The sequence below is a fragment of the Mastomys coucha genome, unplaced genomic scaffold (genome assembly GCF_008632895.1).
Source record: "Mastomys coucha isolate ucsf_1 unplaced genomic scaffold, UCSF_Mcou_1 pScaffold20, whole genome shotgun sequence".
Taxonomy (NCBI): Eukaryota; Metazoa; Chordata; class Mammalia; order Rodentia; family Muridae; genus Mastomys; species Mastomys coucha.
The window spans coordinates 76,793,968-76,817,250 of record NW_022196903.1 but is presented as its reverse complement, the minus strand read 5'-3'; the positions used below and the strand labels follow the sequence as shown (position 1 = coordinate 76,817,250).

The 23,283-nt window shown below is 46.0% G+C and overlaps 2 protein-coding genes and 1 non-coding gene across 4 annotated transcripts in view; 1 reads left to right on the top strand and 2 right to left on the bottom strand.

Annotated features, from left to right (window-relative positions):
• Window positions 1-3,286: 3,286 nt before the first annotated feature.
• Mthfd2 (methylenetetrahydrofolate dehydrogenase (NADP+ dependent) 2, methenyltetrahydrofolate cyclohydrolase) lies at window positions 3,287-15,872 on the top strand. Its single transcript, XM_031382296.1, has 8 exons — window positions 3,287-3,469; window positions 7,749-7,933; window positions 9,396-9,518; window positions 10,010-10,162; window positions 10,880-10,987; window positions 11,931-12,023; window positions 12,459-12,584; window positions 14,459-15,872. Exons 1-8 carry the CDS (start codon window positions 3,369-3,371, stop codon window positions 14,620-14,622), a joined length of 1,053 nt encoding a protein of 350 aa, XP_031238156.1. The 5' UTR covers window positions 3,287-3,368; the 3' UTR covers window positions 14,623-15,872.
• LOC116100079 lies at window positions 8,808-8,914 on the bottom strand. Its single transcript, XR_004122445.1, has one exon. It is a non-coding gene; the product is annotated as a U6 spliceosomal RNA (small nuclear RNA).
• Window positions 15,873-17,472: 1,600 nt separating the features above from the next.
• Slc4a5 (solute carrier family 4 member 5) overlaps window positions 17,473-23,283 on the bottom strand; it is a 73,374-nt gene continuing 67,563 nt past the window's right edge. For both annotated transcript variants that reach the window (XM_031382294.1, XM_031382295.1), the window contains exons 23-25: window positions 21,546-21,630; window positions 20,499-20,566; window positions 17,473-17,905 (exon numbers count right to left, since the gene is read on the bottom strand). In XM_031382294.1, coding sequence (XP_031238154.1) covers window positions 20,532-20,566; window positions 21,546-21,630 — 120 coding nt within the window. In that variant the 3' untranslated portion in view covers window positions 17,473-17,905; window positions 20,499-20,531. The remainder of the gene's footprint in view (window positions 17,906-20,498; window positions 20,567-21,545; window positions 21,631-23,283) is intronic.

Here is a 23,283-nt window from a genome sequence, read left to right as displayed (position 1 = left end):
AGGGGTTTTCTACGTTTGCTACTGAAAGGAGAACTGAAAGAACGAAAAAGGCCAGCCTGATAAGGCTGGAACAAGCCAGGGGGGAAGTGAAGGAAAATGAAATCAGCCACCCAAAAACCTGGCCTCTTTATAGGAAGGTGTACAAACATTAAAGGGCTTTTTGAAACCTGATGCTGTGTGTATGTGTGTGTGTGATTTTATCTTAGTATTTTAAATTACGTGCATATGTGTATATGGGGGTACGTGCAGGAGTGCCTGTGCCTGCAGAGGCTAGAGGGGTTGGATTTCCCCTTGAGCTGAAGTTCCTTCCTTCCGGGCCTTTGTGAGCTGCCCACGTGGGCACTAGAACCTGAACTCCAGTCCTCGGCAAGAGCAGTAAGCATTCCTTTTTTGTTTTGTTCTGTTTTGTTGAGACAGGGTTTCTCCGTGTGTCCCTAGCTGTCCTAGGACTAGTTCTGTAGACCAGGCTGGCCTCGAACTCATAGAGGTTCTGCCTTTGCCTCCCAGGTGTTGGGACTAAAGGTGTGCGCCACCACTGCCGGGTTTGCAGTATACTCTTAACTGCTGAGCTGTCTCTCCAGCCTTCAGCCACCTACAATTATGAGATAGGGTCTCATGGATTAGATTAGGTTAGCTGGCCCAAGAGCTTCAGGATCCTGCGGAGTCCACTTCCCAGCCCCTGCTTACACATGTGGCTTCTACATGGATGTTGGGGATCTGAACTCCAACATTCAAGCTTTCACAGAAGCTGCAACCACACCACCTCCTCAGCACCTGCTTACTCTTTAAAAAGGGAAGCAGATCCAGGTGAGGGGATGCACAGCTGTAACCTCAGTGTAGAAAGGCTGAGGTGGAAAGACTGCTACATACTAAGACCCCATTTAAAAAAAAATACAAAAACTCAAAAGTCCAGGAAGCCATGACAACTGAGTTCAAACCTTAGAACCTCCATGGTGGAAGGAGAGAACAGACTCCTGAAATATTGTTCTCTGACCTCCATACATGCACCATGACACACACACACACACACACACACACACACACACACACACACACATGCTCCCCAATTCTTACATTAAATAAAGTTATAGGAGGTACAGTTGATAGCATCTTAGGTCTGTGAGGAGTTAGGTAGATGAAACAAACTAAGATCTATTTTGGAAACGATTCTACAAGTTCTGAGCAGGCAAGAAAGACAGGGAGTATTAGGAGGACATGGGAGAGGAAAGGGGCTCTTACCCTGGGAGTGTGGTTGAAGACTCTTTCCAGCTGAGGTTCAAGAATTCCAGAACCACTAACATTTGTTTAAGGCCTTTCTCCCTTGCTACCAAAAAACTGTGGTTTTCTTGGAATTTCACCAGAAGCCCAATTGACAGCAAATGACACATCCTAACTCCCTTGCTAACCTGAATACCTCCTGTTTTTACTTTATAAGGTTATAACCTCATCCAAGGCAATCTCCAGAGTCATTTTATAATCATACTTAGCAAAAGGAGAGGGTGCCTTAGTTAAGGTTACAATTGCTGTGTTGAAACATGTGACCAAACCAAGGGAGGACAGGGTTTATTTGACTTACACTTCCGGATCACTGTTCATCATTGACAGAAGTCAGGACAGGAACTCACACACGGTAGGAACTTGGAGGCAGGAGCTGATGCAGAAGCCATGGAGGATGTTGCTTACTAGCTTGCTTCTCCTGGCTTGCTCAGCCTGCTTTCTTATAGAACCCAGGACCACTAGCCCAAGGATGGCACCATGCACAATGGGTTCAATCACTAAGAAAATGCCCTAGAGTGGGACCATAGGGAGACATTTTCTCAACTGAGCATCCCACCTTTCATATAACTCTAGCTTGTGTCAGGTTGACAAGATTAGCCAGTACAGAGGTGAGGTGCTGGTGAGATGGCTTGGTGGGTACAACACTCACTGTGCATGTGTGTTTGGATCCCTGACACCCTTGTAAATGCCAGGGAGGTTCGAGGCTCTGTCTGCAACCTCAGCGATTAGGAGGTGGAGACAAGGGAATACTCAGGGCTAGCTGGCTAACTGGACTAGCCAAACTGGCAACCCTGGGTTCAATCAGAGGCCTTGTCTCAATGAATAAAGGGAAGATGGACCAAGGAAGACACCAATATTAACTTCTGGCCTCCACACACTTACATACCTTCATCACAAACACATATGCATACATATGCCAGGAAAGAAAAAGAGCAGAGGGAAAGGAGAAATAATAGATACAATAAAAACTGGCTAAGAAGCATCTCTGTAAAGCAAATGACATTTAAATATAAGATTCTGGGAAACATAGAAGCAAGTCTTTTTATTAAGCATATTAAAAACCACACTAGGAAGCTAGGTGTGGTGGAGCATGCCTATAATCTCAGATATCAGCAGACTGAGGCCAGTATCTGGGATGTGTGTGTGTGTGTGTGTGTGTATGTACACATATGTGTGTGTGTATATATATGTATATATATACTTACTTAGAAAAAGAGAAAGACAGAGAGAGAGGTGCCTGAGGGTGGTGCCCTCGGAGGCCAGAAGTGTCTGACCCTCTAGAGCTGGTGTTGTAGGAGGAGCAGGAGTTTCAAGACGTTTTGAGTCACTAGAAGGATCGAACTTGAGCACTTTGCAAGGGCAGTAAGTAATCTTAACCGTTGAGCCATCTCTCTGGCCTCTATATAACAAAGTTACATGTAAATATCTTGCTCCTTTTTCAGGATTCATCCTGCTGTTTTGACATCCTTTGATGATTCCAGATCAATTTTTAGTATGATTTTGCCAAATGATTTCTTCTTTTAAAAAAATATTTTTAGTGCCTTTCAGGTCCTCAGCACACAGTAGGTGGCTCCGATTTTTTTTTTTTTTTTTTTTTTAAAATATGCTCCTTTTTTTTTTAAAGATTTATTTATTTATTATATGTTAAGTACACTGTAGCTGTCTTCAGACACACCAGAAGAGGGCATCAGATCTCATTACGGGTGGTTGTGAGCCACCATGTGGTTGCTGGGATTTGAACTCATGACCTTCCGAAGATCTGTCGGTGCTCTTCCCCACTTAGCCATCTCACCAGCCCGGTGGCTCCGATTTTTGTTCGATGGATGAATGAATGAATGAATGAATGAACCCCAGATTCAGTTGGCCTAGCTGAGGGGACCACTGCTGCCTCTCCTCTGTCAGGGGCTTGACTCCTTCAGCCAATCAGAACCTGCTCCTGGACCGGCTTACGTAGAATGGAGACCTCCTATTGGCGCCTACGCCGGCTCAGGGGCCAATGGGCGCACGGGGAGGCGGGGCTTCAGTGGGCCGGGGTATAGCTTCGTGGCCCGCGCGCGCGCTTCTCTCCGGCGCGGGCACCGGCGCGGGCCATGGCTTTAGCTTCCTTGTTGTCCGCGCTGGCTGTGCGGTTGTTGCGCCCCACGCACGGCTGCCACCCCCGCCTACAGCCCTTCCACCTGGCGGCAGTGCGGTGAGTGTGTCAGGGAGCGGGTCCGTGGGGTTGCGGAGCGCGGTGTGGACAGATATCCTTCCCAAGCATCAGTCGGCCGCCGGGCCAGCCCCCGACGGAGGGGTGTGGCGGGGCTACGTGGCACCGAGGTGCACGTGGAGATGCGGACGCCTGCTGGGGGACACTGTCCTGCCACCGCAGAGATGGGTGCGGAGAGGTCTGCCCTTCCCGGACCCTAGCGGCAGCCCGGGTTGCTGCAGTCTGATGAAATCCGGGAGCCGGCTTGCTCCAAGGGTACCAACTTCCCTCCTCCCGGGTGGGTGTGGTTCACAAGATGCCCCAGCTTGATGGTGGCCCCCCACCTCCGCAGTCCACTTCGGAGCCCACCAGTTCTAGCCTGGGCGACCTACGATGATGCATGCCTCAGAAGAAGGGTGCATTGTTTTAGGGGGAGCTACGGTGTTGGAGCTTCCGTTCCGCACGTGGACCACTGTGGTGGTCACATCATTCTGAGAGTGTTTAATACCAAATAAACCGTACGCCGGGCGCGGTGAGATTGCTTGTGAGGCAGGAGGATTACTGCGGGTTCAAAGCCAGCTTGGATTACAGAGTGAGTTAGAGACTAGCCTGGGCTGCCGCGTGAGACTCCTCCCTTTACAACAATTTTTTTTTTCTTTTAAAGTCACAAGGGTAAATACCGTATGGGTATTTTTCCATAATTTTAAAAGTTGAAATACCTGAAGGCCTCCCAGGCCCCAAAGAAAGTTGACTGGAAAAAAAAATCTAATGAGGAAGGCAGGGAAAGTTTTATGCACTTCCTTCAGGGGATAATTGATTTGTTGGGTCTTTCTTGGCCTCGAACTCCCATTCCTAAGCCTAGGAAGACGATTCCAAGAGGGCTGTGAATACCAGTTAGGTGGAAGACAATGAAGACATTTCTGGAGCCTTGCATGTTGGAACACTGGATCCTGAGGTTTTGGATGACTTGGGAGGGCATTATTCAGGGTTTTCCGAGATCTGATCCTGACCTCCCTCTTTGAATCCCATCTTTTATTCCCCTGTTCCTCTTTTCCTCTTCCTGAGTTCTGGCCTCGTGTGTCTGTGGACCATATGTGTCAGAGACTTTGCTAACTGAAAAGATCCTGTAATTCATTACCCAGAGAACTCAACCAATTTGCTTCTTCTCCAGGTTTACTCTTGCATGCTCTTCTGAGAAACAGGGGCTTCGTATCTCTGAAGGCGATCTGTGTTCGCTGTCCTGCACATTTGATAATTGCAGTGCCTGCCTTGCTGTCCCAGGGTTTCAGGAACATAATAAACTCGTGGTTGAAGGGAGAGTACTGTTGCCTGGGAGACGGTGGGCGGGAGAGTAAAGGACCTGGTGGCAGATGTTTACACTTGCAGCTTGTTTCTTACTATCATCCATCTCTGCTGCATACAACAGGGTTTTTATGGTAGGCAGAATAACCTAGAGTAACTTATGTAAAGGGGATGGCAAAATATCTATTGTTCAGTCAATTTTGGTTTCATTCCTCTCTCTGTCTTTCTCATTGCCTGCTTATCAATTAAGTAGCAGAACTTTTCCCAAAATAACTTGATTGAGAGCTGTAAAGCTTTCCTGATACTAATTGACTGTAAAATCACTAACTCTTGGTTTTAAGAGGAAAGTAAATACTACTGACTTGGATTTTAGTTTTGCGCTTTATTGGACCTCTTTCTAGTCTGCTGAGTGGAAAATCTCTCAGCACATCTGTGGAAGCATTTAATATCTAAACTAAGTGTACAGACTTAGAATTTACTTTTATTTTTTTTAATTTTGGGTCTGAGCGCAGTCTCCTATCTCCCTTTAAGCAGTTACTTAATTTGGCCTCTTGGCAAATAGATGGGGGAACCTAGGAAATGGCGCATGTGTTTCAATGCCGTGGGAAGCAATGAAAGGTTAAAATCTAGCTGGATTATGAACAGTCTTCATTAACATTGTGGCCTGGCTTTGTGTTGCTTTGTCTTTTTTTTTTTTTTTTTTCCTAAAGTAAATTGGCATAGCATCCAGAACCTTCTCCAAAACAGAGATTAGGACCTGGAACACTGGCCTCTCCAGAACCCAATGTCCTTAACACCAGCCTGTCATTTTCAGTCCAAGTGGGCTTCTCCTGTTTTTTTCTGCATTTACTGCTTTCCAAAGAAACTTTGTATGAGGTACAAGCTAAATTCTCAGAATTTGTGTGCGAGTGTGTGTGTCTGCGTGTCTGTGTACTTAGGCTGGCCTTGGACACAGCCATGTCAAGCCGAGGGTATCCTGGGTATGTCAGCTCCGATGACCAAGAGAGCACTTGTGAGAAGACTCTACCCTAGTCTTAGTTACTCCTGTTGCTGTGATAATCCCCTGTGTAGTCCTGGCTGTCCTAGAACTCACTGTGTAGACCAGGCTGGCCTCAGAGATCTGCCTGCCTCTGCCTCCAGAGTGCTGCAACTAAAGGTGTGCTTCACCATCGCCCGTTTCTCCATTTTTTTTTTTTCTATCCTGGTTAGGGAATGGTGTCACCCACCATGGTTTTTCCCTCTCGAGGAGTTGAGATGATAATGCCTCACTGGCATGTCAAAGGTCCATCTTCCAGGGGATTCTAGATTTGGCCAAGGTGACAACACTATCATACCCTCTATCACAGCAGTCCCAGAGAGGGACTGGGCAGTGGCAGGCATTTTGAGGTTTGACTTGCCCAGTATGGTGTTTGTTAATCTAGCCACATGATATAGTTTGTATACAGTCAAGTCCTCTGCATCATTCTAATCATATATGGACCTTTATTTCTTGTTATTTATAACAACTGTTCACATAGAATTGCACTGTGTTAGGTTTATAAATAATCTAAAGATAATTTAAGGGGTGGAGGGAAATATGCTTAGATTATACAAATACCGCACTGCTTTCTATAAAGGACTTGGCTCTTTATAGGTGAAGAGGGCACTTTGGAACCAGTATTTGAAGAGGGAGTGCTGTATTATACAGTACTGTCAAAATGAAACTCAGTTCACTGGGGCTGGAGAGAGGCTCAGTGGTTAAGAGCACTTGTTCTTGCAGAGGACCCAGATTCTATTTCCATTGCCCACATGGCAGCTTAAAACTGTCTCGATCTCCATTTCCCTGGGATCTGAGCCCCTCTTCTGACCTCCTTGGGCACTGCACACACATTGGTACATAAGTATACATGCAGGCTAAATACCCATACACATAAAAGAAAATACCCACTACCTAGGAAACATGGCCAGATATTAATAACAGCAGCACAACACAAACTTCAAGTGGAACACCAGTATTCAGAGAAGCTGGTTAGTCTCAGAGCAGGGAGGGGCTGAGGAAAATGTCCACTGAAAACTTTGGGCAGGGATTAGGAGGTGGCACTGAGAGACCCTCATCTGAAATCTTACCTGGGCAGGTGCCGGCTGTCATCTTAATGCTTCTGAGCGCCAGAAGAGCTATTTCAGCCACTGTGACCACCCTGAACTGGTAGCTGGTGACTGCTCTTAAATATCTCCTTCAGGGCCTGGAGAGATGGCTCAGCGGTTAAGAGCACTGGCTGCTCTTCCAGAGGTCCTGAGTTCAGTTCCTAGCAACCACATGGTGGCTCACAACCATCTGTAATGGGGTCTGATGCCCTCTTCTGGTGTGTCTGAAAACAGCTACAGTGTACTCATTTATTTATTTATTTATTTATTTATTTATTTATTTTGTTTTGAGACAGAGTTTCTCTGTATAGCCCTGGCTGTCCTGGAACTCACTCTGTAGATCAGGCTGGCCTCGAACTCAGAAATCTGCCTGCCTCTGCCTCCCAAGTGCTGGGATTAAAGGCGTGAGCCACCACCACCCAGCCAGTCTACTCATATACATACATGGGTGACTGACGCCCTGGTTGGTAAGTTAAGGCATGAATGTTAGACAAGGCCATTCCCCTGCCACAGTTACAGCAAAGGCATGTGCCTAAGGACATCCCCTATCCCTAAATCCTGATTGATGAAATAACTTGGTGCAGATGTTTATAGATCTCAGGCTTAAAAAGCCCTGTGCAATCTTGACTGAAGGTCACAAACAGCTCCTGAATTTTACCTATGTCCCTGATCAATCATTCTTGGGGTGTGGCATTCAATAAAGCATCCCGGTTTGACTGAGATTGGTTTAAAAACAAAGTATCTCCTTTGGATCTCATATTTAAACGTAAGCCTTTTTTTTTTCTTTCTTTTTTTTCTGTGCAAATATCCAAGCTACATTTTTTACATTTTTTTGTGACTGTGTCACCTTCTACAGCAATGAAGCTGTCGTCATTTCTGGAAGAAAACTAGCCCAGCAGATCAAGCAAGAAGTACGGCAGGAGGTGGAAGAGTGGGTGGCCTCCGGCAACAAGCGGCCACACCTCAGTGTCATTCTGGTTGGTGACAATCCTGCCAGTCACTCCTATGTTCTCAACAAAACCAGGGCAGCAGCTGAAGTGGGTAAGTGCCATCATCAGAGCCCTACTTGTATGCGCCAGCGTGCTTCTTTCTGAGTAGAGCCCTGAGTGATTACCCAGACCGTAAGCCCAGCCCAGAGTCAGAAGGACCAGGAATTCAAGGCTAGCATTGGCCACATAGCAAGTTTGAGGTCATCCAGGACTACATAAGACCTTGTCTCAAAAAATCTAAAATACAAAACAAAAAACACTTTACAGCAACAATAAAAGCAGAAAACTCAAATACATAAGACTAGAGTGGTAAAACTGAGTCAAAACTTTACTGTGGAAAGAGTTGGCCCTACAGGAGGCTTTCAGGGCTTACTGAGGCTTCCGGGCTGTGATCTCTGTTCTGATTCGGCCTTACCATTTTATCGATGACCTTGAACACATCTTACATTCGCTTCCCCTGTGCATCTCTGTCTTGGGTTAGTGAGCTGGCTCCTTGGATTGGTCATTCATCCAGCCACATCAGAAGGGAAGACACCAGGTGCTCAGACAACTGACCAGGCTCCTCTAAGCCAGCTGCTTCTAGACTGCTGTCACATGGTACTATGCAATGCCTCAAGGACAGACACAGGTCTCCCATCCCCCAAGACCCGAGCTGCTTCAGCCCCATGATGATAAAGCCAGTCAGGGAAGAACTCAGCAGAAGCCACTTCTGAGAAGTCAGTCACTTCCTTCAGCCCCTGTTTAACCACATCACAGAGGCCTCTTCATCCTGCTGCTCGATCTTTCCCGTGATGCTTGAACATCCAAGACAGAGAGACTGGTTTTTAACTTGTAATGTTTATTACACTCCTTTGTTTATTTATTAAGTGTGCTGCTGTGTGTACATGTGTGTGTGTTTACTCTTCACCTTATTTATTTATTTTTTTTTAAATATGGAACGCTTCATGGATTTGCGTGTCATCCTCGCGCAGGGGCCGTGCTAATCTTCTCTGTAGCGTTCCAATTTTAGTAGATGTGCTGCTGAAGCGAGCACTTCACCTTATTTTTTGAGTCGGGGTCTCTCACTGAGCCTGGAGACTGGCTGGCCAATAGGCTCTGGGAATCCTGTGGTCTCACTGCCCCAGGGTTACAGATGTGTGTCATTGTACCTTTTACATGGGTACTCCGGCCCTCGGCAAGCATGCTGAGCCATTTCTCCAGCTCTCTGGCTGGCATTTTATCTGAGGCTCCGGCTCCTTGTTTCCACCTGAGGTCATTGAATAAGCACAGATCAGTGCAGGAGGAGCCCTGAGCTGGTGCTTTGGAGTGTGCGAGCTGTGAGCCTGTAAGGCAGGTACGGCCATGGGCAGTTTACTTAGTCTATATGGTGGTTGCACACTACAGATGTTTATTAAGTGCTTTAGTGTTCTTTTTTTTTTAACCCCCTCAGAGAAGAACTTAGTCTTTATTCGTTCCCTCTGGTTTGGAGCCGTGTGCCTTGATGTTGTTTTAAGCCTTGACCTTTCTTACGGTAGGAATCAACAGTGAGACAATTGTGAAACCAGCCTCAGTGTCCGAGGAAGAGCTGTTGAATTCAATCAGGAAACTGAATGACGATGAGAACGTAGACGGTCTCCTCGTCCAGCTGCCGCTCCCGGGTGAGTGCTGGTGTTGCAAAGATAACATTTGGGCTTGAGAGAGAGATAGCTTGGCAGTTCAGAGCACTGGCTGTTCTTCCAGAGGACTCAACACACATGCAGGCAAAATACCCATGACATGTATACACACAAAATAAAATAAAATAATAAAATTTAAAAGTGAAAAGAAATGATTTCTGAGCAGAGGTGCTGTTTGAAGTGCTTAAAAAAGTATTCAGTGTTTCAGTGTGCAGTCTGGGCTGGCCTCAGACTTGGAGCAGTCCTCCTGCCTCCGCTTTCCAAGTGCTGGGATAACTGATCTGAGTTGTCCCTCACAGCCTGATAGAGATCTTCATATAAAGGAGAGTGGAGGGGTGTGGTATTTGGCTTCTGCTTACTGTCCACATCAAGTCAGAGAGAGTAGATCCCCACACCGAGCCTGATAACACTGAGGCAGGGCAGCCTTTACATCACAAGCAGGTTTTTAGGGCATGGCTTGATTTCTTTTTTAGAGCACATTGATGAGAGAAAGATCTGCAATGCTGTTTCTCCTGACAAGGATGTTGATGGCTTTCATGTCATTAACGTGGGGCGAATGTGTTTGGACCAGTATTCCATGCTGCCAGCAACCCCATGGGGCGTGTGGGAGATAATTAAGCGAACGGGTAGGTGTGTGTTTAAATTGCATTTGTTTTAGTAGTATGAACATAGTGTAGGTTGGGCATTCCCAGTCTGAAAATCTGAAAGCCTTTCAGCACTGTTAGTTTTGAAATGTTAGCCAAATAGAAGCCATGCAGATATTCCCAAATCTGAACAACCTCGATATTGGGACATTCCTGGCCTCACAATACTTCAGGTAAGGGATAGTTAACCTGTACTTAGAACTGGCAGAAACCGCCAGAACCGCAAAGCGTGGGATCCCACCTTGCAGGGCACACCTAGCTGTTGCCTAGGACGGCTCTGCTAGATTCTACAAGCCTTGGAGAAGGAAATGTTAGGTTTAACGGTGGTGACAGCAAGGATCCATGGGACATTTTGTAGTTTCCAGAATGCGTTCAGTGTTCTCTGCACCTTCTCTGTGAGGCAGTCCCAGCTACGACTAGCTGATAGTTTAATGATTGGGTTTGTGACCCAGGTCATCTGCCTTCCTCTGACACACATTCTGAGACAGACCAGGACTACTTTTAATGCAAATCTATATATCTGAATGATTCGCTCATGTGGAACTAGTGAACAAATTCAAGTTCTGTGTGAAGCATGGTGTTAGGCAACAAGACATTTTCAGATGTGGCCTTGATTGTACTTACTCAAAGTTGAATCTGTGCCGTGTCAGTGTCATTCGGTGTGTGTGTGTGTTTATTTATTGTTATTTATCTTTGCAGGCATTCCAACCTTAGGGAAGAATGTGGTGGTGGCTGGCAGATCAAAAAACGTTGGAATGCCAATTGCAATGTTGCTGCACACAGATGGCGCTCACGAACGGCCTGGGGGTGAGGAAGTCCCCTTTTCTGTTGTGTGATAACTCTCAAATGCCACCTGGGACCCCTGTCAACACTCAGAAGTAATTGTGGTGTGGAAGGCTGCCCTCGGTGCCACCAAGGAGCCTGGAATTAGCCTCAGATCTGAGTTTGGCTTTTGTTTGTTTGTTTGTTTGTTTGTTTGGAGACAGGGTTTCTCTGTGTAGCCCTGTCCTGGAACTCATTCTGTAGACCAGGCTGGCCTCAAACTCAGAAATCCACCTGCCTCTACCTCCCAAGTGCTGGGGTTAAAGGCATGCGCCACCACTGCTTGGCCAGATTGGAGTTTTGAGTAAAGCTTGCTTGGAGGCAATTAGAAATTGTCAGTTATGGCTTGGACAGCACCAGCAAGCTTTCTTACTCAGAATTGGTGTCCTGCTCTGTGTCATTTGGGAGGAAAAGTCCAGTGGCTCCTGCAGACGAGTTAACTGACCCGACAAGCGTGTCACGTCATATTCTGTTAATTCATCTAAGGGAAAGCTAAGTCAAGAATTGCATGACATTGCTGTAATAATGAGCTTCCGTGACCAAGGGAAAACTGTAAAGCCCATGACATAGGAAATAGATTAAATGTGATTGTACGTGACCCCAAAGGGTCGAACCGAGAGCAGCACCAGACACTATACCACACCAAGTAGTAACTGTGTTTAAATTTTTATTTCAGTTATTACTGTGTGTGAGTTCCGGGGTCAGACTCAGACTGGAATGCTTGACAAGCATGTTTACACACACACACACACACACACACACACACACTCACACACACACACGACCCTTCTCTCTGTCCTGAGTATTGGCTCTAAGAGATAATTCAAGTCCGTGATTTTCCAGAGATGTTGGGTTTCTGCAGTGCTGTGAACAGCTGAAACCTACCTTCATCCCAGCCTGGATTTGGAACTCTGTTTTTGCCTCTCAGGTGATGCCACAGTCACAATATCTCACCGATACACTCCCAAAGAGCAGCTGAAGAAGCACACGATCCTTGCGGACATTGTGATATCTGCTGCTGGTAAGAGCTCCAAAGTGCATGTCTAGACTTGTATATGTGTGTATATATATGAATTGTCTGAACTCACCCACCCAGCTGCCATCCCATCTAATGCTCCTCAGCACTGATTCTTTGAGCTGGGGTTGCAGTTGGAATACTTGTACCTGTCGCCCCATTGTAGACTGGAGGAAGAAGGTGCTGCTACCCTCAGAGTATTTCCATGTACAGTTTAAAAGGTTCCTTAGTTAATGGTGCTCCTCCAGGTACCACTTAAAATGTCCTATAACTATAATGCCCCCTTCTGGCCTCCATGGGCACTGCAGGCACATGGTGCACATAGAGATATTCAGGCAAAACATTTCTACACATAAAATCAATAAATCTACAATGAATGAAAATCCAAAAATGAAGTATGTTGCCTTCAGTGTCCTGCTGATCGTTGCTCTCTGTCATTAGGCATTCCAAATCTGATCACAGCCGACATGATCAAGGAAGGAGCAGCGGTCATCGATGTGGGAATAAACAGAGTTCAAGACCCTATCACTGGGAAGCCCAAATTGGTTGGAGATGTGGATTTTGAAGGTATTTAGTGTAATCTGTAAATATTGCCTTTCACAGACATTAGGACAGATTGTTTTCTCCTTTCTTTCTCTCTTTCCTTTCCTTTCTTTCTCTCTCTCTCTCTTTCTCTCTCTCTCTCTCTCTCTCTCTCTCTCTCTCTCTCTTTCTCTCTTTCTTTCACAAGGTCTCAGCAGGTAGCTTTGGCTGTCCAGGAACTCACTCTGTAGACCAGGCTGGCCTTGAACTCCCAGAGATCTGTATGCTTCTGCCTCCCAAGAGCTGGGATTGAAGGTGTATGCTATCACATCTGACTCTTTTCTTATAACTTTAAGCCTGTATTATTTTGGTAACATTATTAAAACACATTTAAAAAAAAATTTTGTGGTATGTGTGCATGAGTATGTGCTTGAGTTTACATGTGTGTGGGTGCATGTGTTTGTGGGTGCATGTGTATGTGGAGGCCTGAGATTGGCACTGAGGGGCTTCCAGGATTTCTCTCCACCCTCTTCCAAGAGGCACCACCATGCCTGGCTATACATGTGATTTTTTTTGTTTTTTTTTAAGAAGTTGTGTGTGTGTTGTGAAGGTGTGTCTATTTATGTCATGTGTCTGTGGTGTGTGTGGTATATGTGTCTGTGTCTATTATGTGGCTGTTTTATGTATGTGTTATGTGTGTATGTGGTATCTGTGTATTGTGTGTTATGTATGTGTTATGTGTGTATGTGATGTATGTGTTATGTGTATATGTGGTGTCTGTGTCCTGTGTTATATGTGTATGTGATGTATGTGTGTGTCCTATATATGTGTCTTTGTATATGTTATATGTGAAATGTGCATGTGTGATGCGTCTGTGTGGTTTTTTATTTTGGTTTGGTTTGGTTTGGTTTGGTTTGATTTGGTTTGGTTTTGGTTTTTCCGAGACAGGGTTTCTCTGTGTAGCCCTGGCTGTCCTGGAACTCACTCTGTAGACCAGGCTGGCTTCAAACTCAGAAATCCACCTGCCTCTGCCTCCCAAGTGCTGGAATTAAAGGCGTGTGCCACCACTGCCCAGTGTGTCTGTGTGTTAATGTGTATGTTATACATGCGTGTTATATATGTATATTAGTGTGTTTTATGTGTGGATGTGTGTCACTGCGTATGTCCTAAGTTTCTTCAGTTCATGATTTGGAGTATTCACCTGGAGCGTGCTGGTATTAGAGGCTGGCTGACTACCATGCCTCAGGATCTGTTTATCTGCCTCCCAGCACTGGGATTACAGGCACACACCAACACATCTGCCTTTTTGACACAGGTTCTGAGGCGTGAACTCAGGTCCTTGTTTGTTCAGCCAGTGCTTTGCCACTGATCTATGCCCTGGCCTGTAGATGCTATTTAAAAAATAAATAAATAAAGATTTGTTTTGTGTGTATGGATGTTTTGCCTGCGTGTATATATATGTGTACCACGTGTGTGCCTGGTGCCCACAGAGGTCAGAAGAGGGTGTCAGGTGCCCTGGAACTGGAGTTATGATGGTTATGAGCTGGTGCTGGGAGCCCAACCTACTCCCTGTACATGAGCAGCCAGTGCTCCTACCTGTTGAACCATTTCTCCTACCCAGTTTGAAGCTAATGAAGGCTCTTACATTTCTTTTTTTAATTTTTTGTTGTTGTTGTTTTGTTTTTTTTGAGACAGGGTTTCTCTGGGTAGCCCTGGCTGTCCTGGAACTCACTCTGTAGACCAGGCTGGCCACCTGTCTCTGCCTCCCAAGTGCTGGGATTAAAGGCATGCGCCACCACTGCCCTAGCTCTTACATTTCTTATTGCTCTTTCTTGAATATTTTTTTATAACATGATAAAGTACCATGTGACCTTTGCCACACACACCTGAAGCAGCTTGCCTATCTTGTTTCTATGCAGGAGTCAAGAAGAAAGCTGGTTACATCACTCCTGTCCCTGGTGGTGTTGGTCCCATGACTGTGGCCATGCTCATGAAGAACACCATTATTGCTGCAAAGAAAGTGCTAAGGCCAGAGGAGCTGGAAGTGTTGAAGTCCAAACAGCGCGGAGTTGCCACCAACTAGCAGCGCTCTGAGCCAGCCTGAGAGGCAAAGTGGGCCAAGAGGAATGCAGTGTTTTTAATTTATTCTGTTGAAATGATTTAAAATATTCGTATTTATTGAAAGCTTAAACGGGTGGCTGTGTATGCGCATGGCTCTGCAGAACCTCACCAGGGTACCCATCAGTGTCCTGCCTTGGACCTGGTGATGCAGGGGGTACGTCCTCACACTGAGAGTGGATGCTGAACTTCATCAAAAAAAAAAAAAAAAAAAAAAATCTGCCATTTTAGGCTCTCATTTCCCAAGTGCTATTCCAATACAAGTTGATGACTCATCTTAGGTCCCAAGCCTTTGAGTTCAACTTTCAAACCAAAGGAAACCTTAGTAGAGAAAAATTAAGTGAAAGGAAGAGACAGCAGCACTGGGTCTCGACGGCACTCCCTTGCTTTCTGTGCAGCCAGGAGTGCCCAGATTGCCCTGAGGAGAGAGCAGCTGGCTGGGCTGGTAGACGAAAGCCCGGCCTTACTAGCTGTGGGTCATCAGGGAAGGTTTAAAGTCTCCCCACTTGCTGTTATCCTGTGAGCTCGCCCTATTTTAATTTTCTAGAATCAAAAAAGCTCATTTTATAAATGACGTGTGTATTATCATGTTTGGCTTTTGCAGCACATCTACACTTTAAGTTTCAGACTGTTAGAGAGTTGTGTGTCTGTTTTCTTTGGTATATGCTTTGAGGCCTATTTTTTTTTTTTTTTTTGAAACAAAACAAAACAAGACTTGAGCGTGATAATCACGAGGGCACCGAAGCACTGTCGGCAGCTGCCTACTCATCTTTCGCGTACCCTGTTGGCTTTCCTGAAAGTTGTCCAGGAGCTTGAGTTCATATAAGACGTAGTCAGATTTTCTTATTAAAGGGTTTTGCTGCAGTTGGGTTTTTTGTTTGTTTGTTTTTAAATAAAGCACATCTGTCGGATGTGGAATGAGTTTCTGAAATGCTTTTGTCTCAGTCAGACAAAACCAATTACTATTTCCTACCCAATGTTCTAGGCTAGCTCTTCTAGATTACATCCACTCTCTGAGGAGCTGTGGAGAACCCAGCTTAAACCCTTTTGTATCCCAACAGGCAATTCCCCGCCAAGAGTTTGTTAATCTTTAAGATTTATGTAAGTGATGCTGCGTGTTGTCTATTCCCTCCATTCATACATCACTCACTACAAAGGTCTTGCTTGCTTGTAAAAAATCTTAATACATGTACCCATGTGTGCAGTAGATATATGCCAAACCTGCTGTGCAGTAGTTTGATTGACAGACAGACTAAGAGGTGCAAGCTGAACTTCCATCCCCGTGTGTTCTTATGGGTGTTTGGACTTAGGCGGAGAGAGTCAATTCCCACTCTAGGCAGCCTAAAGCAGAAGGGTGAGCCACGCTGTACTGACCTGTTTTTCCTTTGTTCCTCTGCCAGGAACTCTTTACTCTTCAAAGGATGGGTTTGTTTTTTTCTTTTTAAAATATGTATAAGTACTTGCCTGTGTGTGTGTGTGTGTGTGTGTGTGTGTGTGTATGCCATGTGGAGGCCAGAAGAGGACTTTAAGTCCTCTAGAACTAGAGTTTAGATAGTTGTGAGCTATCATGAAAGTGCTGGGAACCAAATCCAGGTCCTCTGCAAGAGCAGCAAGTGCCCTTAACCACTGAGCCATATCTCCAGCTCCCTTGTGGCTATTTTTATAAGTCGGGTATGGTACATGTTATAGGCAACAACTGTTGCATTTCCTCGGTTATTAGACATGGTGTAAGGTAAGCAGACACGATTTAAGCTTTATTGAAGAGCAGTTTACATTAAAGATGGAAGAAATTCCTAAGTGAATGGAGAGGTAATACACCAGCATGTTAAGAGTTAAAATGTTCACATGTACACAAAATATAAACGACATTTAAGGTGAAAATTAGATGAAATGATCGGCCTTTTAAGAGCTAACTAGTTTCCCAGCTCATCTGGTTAATGAAGCACACACTCATCTCCGAGTCTGCCACGATGCTAAGGTTTAATCTGCAGAGAGTGCTACTACAGATCAGTGAGACTTTGAAACATGGATGCCGTTAGCTCTCCCAGGATTGGTGCAGAGGAAGATGGACAGTTTTGTGTTGGGAAGGGTTTAGATCACTGAAGAGCTGGTGGTCTTACCCCCGCTGGGAATGGTGTTCCTTCCAGCCACTGGTATAAAGTACTTGATTACCAACATTAGCTGCCTAACATGCAAAGTTCTTGAGAGTGGGAATTTGGGCTTTAACTATTGCAAAATCATGGTGCAGGGAGAGAGAGGACCTACTCAAATACATCAGCAAGTAGACAGACTCCAGGTTATGAAGCCAGTGACAAATTTAAAGGGTCATTTGGTTGACCTAATGTGAGTTCAATTAATGGACACTATTTTGCCTTAAAAACAATCCACTCAGGCCCCAGACATGGAGGCACATGCCTTTAATCCCAGAGATGAGTGGGTCTCTGATTTCTGAGGCTAACCTGAGCCACACAGAGAGTTCTAGGAAAGCTGAGGGTACATAGTGAGCACCCATCTCAAAAACAATCCACTAGTAGACAGGTTCTTCCAGTAATAATTTTAGAACTGGCTTTTCAGTGTGTGGAAGGCCTAGCCACACTTAAAAAGCCAGGCCCACTGAACAGAGGACTAGACTTCAAGCAGAAGGAGGTGAAAGCCATGTCCTACCGTGCAAACCTGCAGGACACATTCAGACCTTCAAGACCAAGTCACTTAGATGTCAATCAAACCTTTGAGAGATACCAAACTGGTATTTGTCTTACATAGAAGAGATTAAATCAGTATATACTTGAAATGTAAGTCCACCACCGGCCATTTATCTGATTTGTAACTTTGGAAAACATTTTTATTCTTTTCACAAGAAAGGTTATATCTATGATGGGTGGCATTTTAACCTGTATGTTTTCAGTATTTTAAGAACTGCAAAGGGAAGGGGAGAGCTTTGTGTCTATGTCGGACGTCCCTGAAAGGCCTCCAGTTGTCTATTTGGTCAGTGGGTAAGGAAGCAGGTGAAAGGCTTGGCATGCTCTAGATGAAGCCAGGGTCAGGCTTTACCCTGCCCCCAGGCTAGAAGAGCAGTGCTGGGCTAGAGGGTGGTCTCCCCGCCCACCTCTCTCCCATAGTCCTCGTCGTCTGTGAGGTTGAGGTCAGACTCCATCTCTATCCTCACCTGTGGCACCATGAAGACCGGACTCCGGGAGTAGCTGAATGCAGGTGAAGCCGGACAAGAGATTTTGAAATGCAGGGTGATGCTGAGTGGGACAGAGCAGGAAGAAAGAATAAGAGTCTAGTCTTGGGTGTGTTCAGCACCAGCCACAGAGTCGGGCTTTGATGGAACAGTTCTGTTGCTGCTTAGCAACTTAAAAAAAGTATGTGCATGGGTGTTTGCATGTCTGTCTGTCTGTGCACCACATGCATGCGAGCTTTTTTTTTAAAAAAAACAAAATTCTTAGAATCCAGGCAGCACTCAGGAGGCAGAGACAAGTGGTAGAACTGAATTCAAGAGCAGCCTGGGCTACTACGTAAGTAAAACCCAGTCTCAGAAAAATTTATTACGTACATTTATTTATTTATGGATGTTTGGAAGTTCAAGAGTGGATGCCAGAGGACAATGCAGGAGTTGATTATCTCCATCCACCATATAGGTCCCAGAGATTAAACTCCGATCATGTTTTATTTTTATTTCTTTTTTCCAGAAGGGTCATACTGTGTAGACCAGGCTAACCTTGAACTTGCAGAGACCTGCCCACCTACCTCTGCCTCCCAAATGTTGGGACTAAAGGCCTGAGCCACCATTTTTTTTGAACTCAGGTCGCCAGGTTTGGTGGCAAGCAACTTTTCCTACTGAGCCATCTTGCTAGCATTTTCAATGTTGTTTTTTGATACTAGGTCTCATGTAGCATCAGACTTTCTTTGTAGCTAAGAATGGCCTTGAATTCCTGATCCTCCTGCCTCTGCCTCTCAGAGGCATGAACTCAGTGCATCCAGAGAACAAAGTGTCCTCTATCTGCTGGGCTTTCAGCCACAGTCACTGAACTGGTCTCAGCCCGTTTTAACCTACTTAAATGACTGCCAAAGCCAACTTTCTGAATCATAAATCTGACTGTTCTGTTCTCACTGTTCAAAGGACAGCATCCAGACTCGGTAGCATGGCGGACAAAGCCAGCCAGAACTGCCCATCAATCCCTGTGGGTGTGCTTTCAAATGTTGCCTTAGGCATGTTCCCACGCCCTGGTCTGGACTTTCCCTCTCTGCTCTGGCCCAGCCTGTGCACCATGCAGGTCTTTCTGTCCTGGATATTCCCCTGAGATCACACAGCTTTCTATGTGCACATGCTTGTTCTCACACGTGGCACTGTGCCTTTGCATGTCCCTTTACAACCCCAAGTACAGCCCTGCATGCCTGGAAGGTGTGTCCATCCAACACCTGTGTGCTTGGTGCCTTTGTGTCCACAAAAAGGGCACACCCAGAACTGGGATGACAAATGGTCCCAGGCAGCCATGGGGATGTTAGGAACCAAACTCGGGTCCTCTGGAAAAGCTGCCAATAGTTAGAGATTTGATTTAGTATAAATGTTTTCTTTTTAAAAGGGGGGCTGGAAAGATGGCTCAGTGGTTAAAAGCACTGACTGCTCTTCTGAAGGTCCTGAGTTCAAATCCCAGCAACCACATGGTGGCTCACAACCATCTGTACAGCTACAGTGTACTCATATACATAAAATAAGTATTTAAAAAAAAAAAGATATTTGGGGGAGATAGCTCAGTGGTTAAAGAGCACTTGTTCTTGCAGAGGTGTGCTCTTGCAACCATATGGTGGCTCCTAACCGCCTGCAACATAGTTCTGGGGAATCTGATAACCTTTCTGGCCTCTACACACACCCATACACCCTGACACTGACACCCACACAGCTTGAGTCACATCCAGGACCTGCTGTGTGCAAGACTCTCCTCATGCCTGGTATCTCATCGAGAACACCAAGGGCCACATTGGTATGAGGGCTCCTGGTATCTGGACCTTGAATACTTGAGAAAAAAAAAAGTTTGTTTTTCCCTCTGAGACAGGGTCTCTTATAACCCTGGCTGACCTTGAACTTGGTCCATAGCAAATGATGGCCTTGAACTCTTGATCCTCCTGGTTCTGCTGGGATTGTAGACACGTACCACTATTCTTGATTTCATAAAGTTCTGGGGATTGAACCCAGGGCTTTCTTCATGAGAGGCAGGTACTCTAACCACTTAGCTACACTCCCCCCCACCCCCCAGTCCTTTTCCTGAATGTTTCTATCTCTACTTTCTAGTTAGCTTTCTTCAATCTTTTGGTGATAACAAACCCTCCTGCTATTTTATTCCTGCAGTGCCTTGTGCTTTGACCCTTTGCCTATCTACCCAAGCTTCCTGTTACAGATAATCAAGCTTTCTTGATTTCATTGCTTTCTTTGTTCTGTGTTTACTTTCAGTATTCAATGCAGTGTTTTGCAGTTTGTTTCTTTTCTAAAGTTGAATTCCTTTGTGCATTGAAAACCGTGTTGATGGCAATGAGCACATACGTTTAGTTCTTGATCTCCATGGCCAGATTACTCACCTGACTCCCAGGTGTGGGCCAGCAAAGCTGGCCTAGCCCTTCAAGCCTGCAGCCATTGCTTAGGCTTGTCTGATGCTCAGGAGTTTACCTCCCGTGAGCCCCACCCTCCCCCCACCCCAGCCCCCCAAGAAGCTACTGGCAGTTTATGGCTGCTGGGGGAGAGAGTCATTTCCTTATGAGTGTACCCACTGATAAATCTCCTGTGGCCCAGTCAATAACCCTGTACCCACCCACATGGAAAAGAGAAGTAGAGACAGCCTTTACCTTCGATCCAGCTCTGAGCCACTGAAGGAGGAGTCAGAGAGAGTAACTCCAACTGGAAGATCTCTTTCCTGGAGGGAGATGAGAATGCCAGCTGTGAGCAGGCCAAGCAGGGTACCAGGAATGTTCTAGTCCTCCAGAACCCCCTCACCCTCTGTCTGTCTTCAGCCCTAGTCAACATGGCACAGGGGGAAGGAATACTGGGGCCTCACAGAGGATGAGTGGCTTCAGGCTCAATCCTTCATACAGGGGTCCTTAGCTGGTTAGGAAGGGCATGGGGAAGGCCAGGACTGAGAGGATGACCAAAAGTGGGACAGGAGAAGAAGAAAACCTCAAGTGACCTTGGGCTATGATGGAGAGCCCTCAAGGGTCCCTGAGGGTGCCAGCAGAATGTGCTGCCCACCGCCCCCACCTGACTTTGAGGAGAGTGACAAGTTCTGATAGTATCCTCCATTACCTTCTATCAGGGCTCTGTAGCATCCTTCAGAAGACTACAAGGGCAGGTTGGACTGTCTACCACTGGGGAAGAATTCGAGGCTAGGAAGGATCTAGAAGGGTCTTCATGAGCATAACCTGACTTTCCCAGCAACCTGCCAGTCAGCAGTGACAGGTGCCTATGGCTTTGAACAGGATCGCAGCCCAGTCCCAGGGCTGGACTCCTCCACGGCTGTCTCTCTAATATGGAATGATGACTGGGATTCTCAGTCATCACGGTTCCAGGAATACGTGGGAGACTCGGGGGCCACAGTTGGACAGATGTGTTCTAAAACAATGAAGGGGAAGACCAGCAAAGCCATGGGGGCCGAAGGAAAGTTAGGAATGGCGGTCCTGTCTAAACTGAAGACTGGAGGATGCTCTTTTATGGGGAAGGGGGTGTCTCCATATGGCGGCCTTCCTTATGCTCTTGACCAGTCGTTTTTATTTCTCCCTGGCATAGGAGTCCTCAGCATCTAAAACAGTAGATCACTGAGCTACAAGGGGATGCCCCTCAGGGGAGGGGGTGGAAGGTTGGCACTGGGTAGGAAGGGAGAAAGAAGGGGCTTTACTTACTGGCAACACAGTGGATATCATTTTGGGGATCAGATGGGATACCTTCCATGGGGATCTTTACAACTGAGGGAGGAAGGAACTGGGGCTGGAGAAAAACAGTGGGAAAGCAGATAAACACCAAGACAACCACTCGGGTTTCCTCACTGAGACGCAAGATACATACATGCACAGTGTGGGAGCCACCATCCTCTTCCCACCCAGATCAAGTACTGAGAGTTGTGGTAAACACTTGGACCCACCCAGGCACCACAGCACAGTTACCCACTGTTCAACATCCCAGGACACAGGAAGGAATTCAGCCAGGACTATCTCTCCAAAGGGTATAATCTGCTGTGATTATAGCAATATACTACAGAAGTATACATCTGCTGTGTAAGCAGTCAGGGTAGAAGCATCGCTAAAAAGACACTTGTAAGATGGGTTCTTTTTTTTTTTTTTTTTTTTTTTTGTGACAAAAATCTCATCCTTCTACTGAGTCTATGTATCATAAAACACAGAGATGGTTTCCCTCAGACCTGGAGTAACTCCTGGCACATAGGAATTGTTCAGATGTCTACTGAAGAAACCAAAGAAGAAGCATTTGTTTTTTTAAAGGCACTTGGTGCGGGGCTGGAGAGGTGGCTCAGTGGTTAAGAACACTGGCCGCTCTTCCAGAAATTCTCTGTTCCATTCCCAGCACCCACCTGGCAGCTCACAACTGTCTATAACTCCAGTTCCATGTGTTCCAACATCCTCCTCACACAGACACACATGCAGGCAAAACAGCAATGCACATGAAATAACAACGGAAAAGACCCCTGGTGGAGGGCAGGGCTGGAGAGGTGGTTCAGCAGCTAAGAACTCTGGCTGCCCATGGCTGGAGTTTGGTTCCCAGCACCACACTGGGTGCCTCACAATCACCTGTAACTCCAGCCCCAGGGATCTGATGCTCCCTACTGACCTCTAACCTCTACAGGCACCTGTACTCCTGAGCACACAGCCACATACACCCAGACACAGCAGACACAGACACTGGCAATACATGCACAATAAAAAAAAAATCTTAAAATAAAATAAGATGCTTGGATCTGAGCCCTTCCTCTCTCCCTGCCTTTATCCCTCCCCACCTCCCTCCCTCTACAGGCTGGCCTCAAACTCGCTATGTGCCTGGGGATGGAGATGCCCTTAAATTTCAGGTTCTCCTGTCTCAACCTCTTGACCCACCTCTCAACCTCAACTAACAGGTATGCATGACCCTGCCTGGCTTATAAGGTACTAGAAATAGAACCCAGAGCTTCATGTATGCTACACAAGCTCCCGACCAACCCAGCCATATCCCCAGCCCCAGAACTTTCCTCCTTTGTTAAAGTGCATAAAGGCTCTCTCCTGTAAGAGGGCAGCAGTTAAGGAAGGGGAAGTCATTACAATTAGAAGATTTGCCTGTGAACAGTTTTCATTGGCAAAAGGTACGTGAAGGTTATGAGTCAAATGGGGGAGACTAGGAATTTGGCATGGCAGGAAAGTGAGTCATCAAAGTAGGAATGGGGTTCTTAATTCTCTTAGACTTGGCTATATGTACATCTTGGGAGGTCATGTTCCATTTGGGGAAAAGTTGCCATTATTCGTAGTGAGTGTTTGAATCAGAAAATTTTTCTGCCTGGAGTTTTGGTGTCTACTGTCCAGCATGGGCTGATGCTGCACACACTTGTCTACCCCAGTAGGTCTACAGTATCAGGGTTAAAACCTGATCATGGACAAG

Coding starts and splice junctions, on each gene's coding strand:
- Mthfd2 (XM_031382296.1), top strand. CDS start 3,369: ATGGCTTTAGCTTCCTTGTTGTCCGCGCTGGCTGTGCGGTTGTTGCGC. Junction 3,470..7,748: donor TTCCACCTGGCGGCAGTGCG/GTGAGTGTGTCA, acceptor CACCTTCTACAG/CAATGAAGCTGTCGTCATTT. Junction 9,519..10,009: donor CGTCCAGCTGCCGCTCCCGG/GTGAGTGCTGGT, acceptor TTTCTTTTTTAG/AGCACATTGATGAGAGAAAG.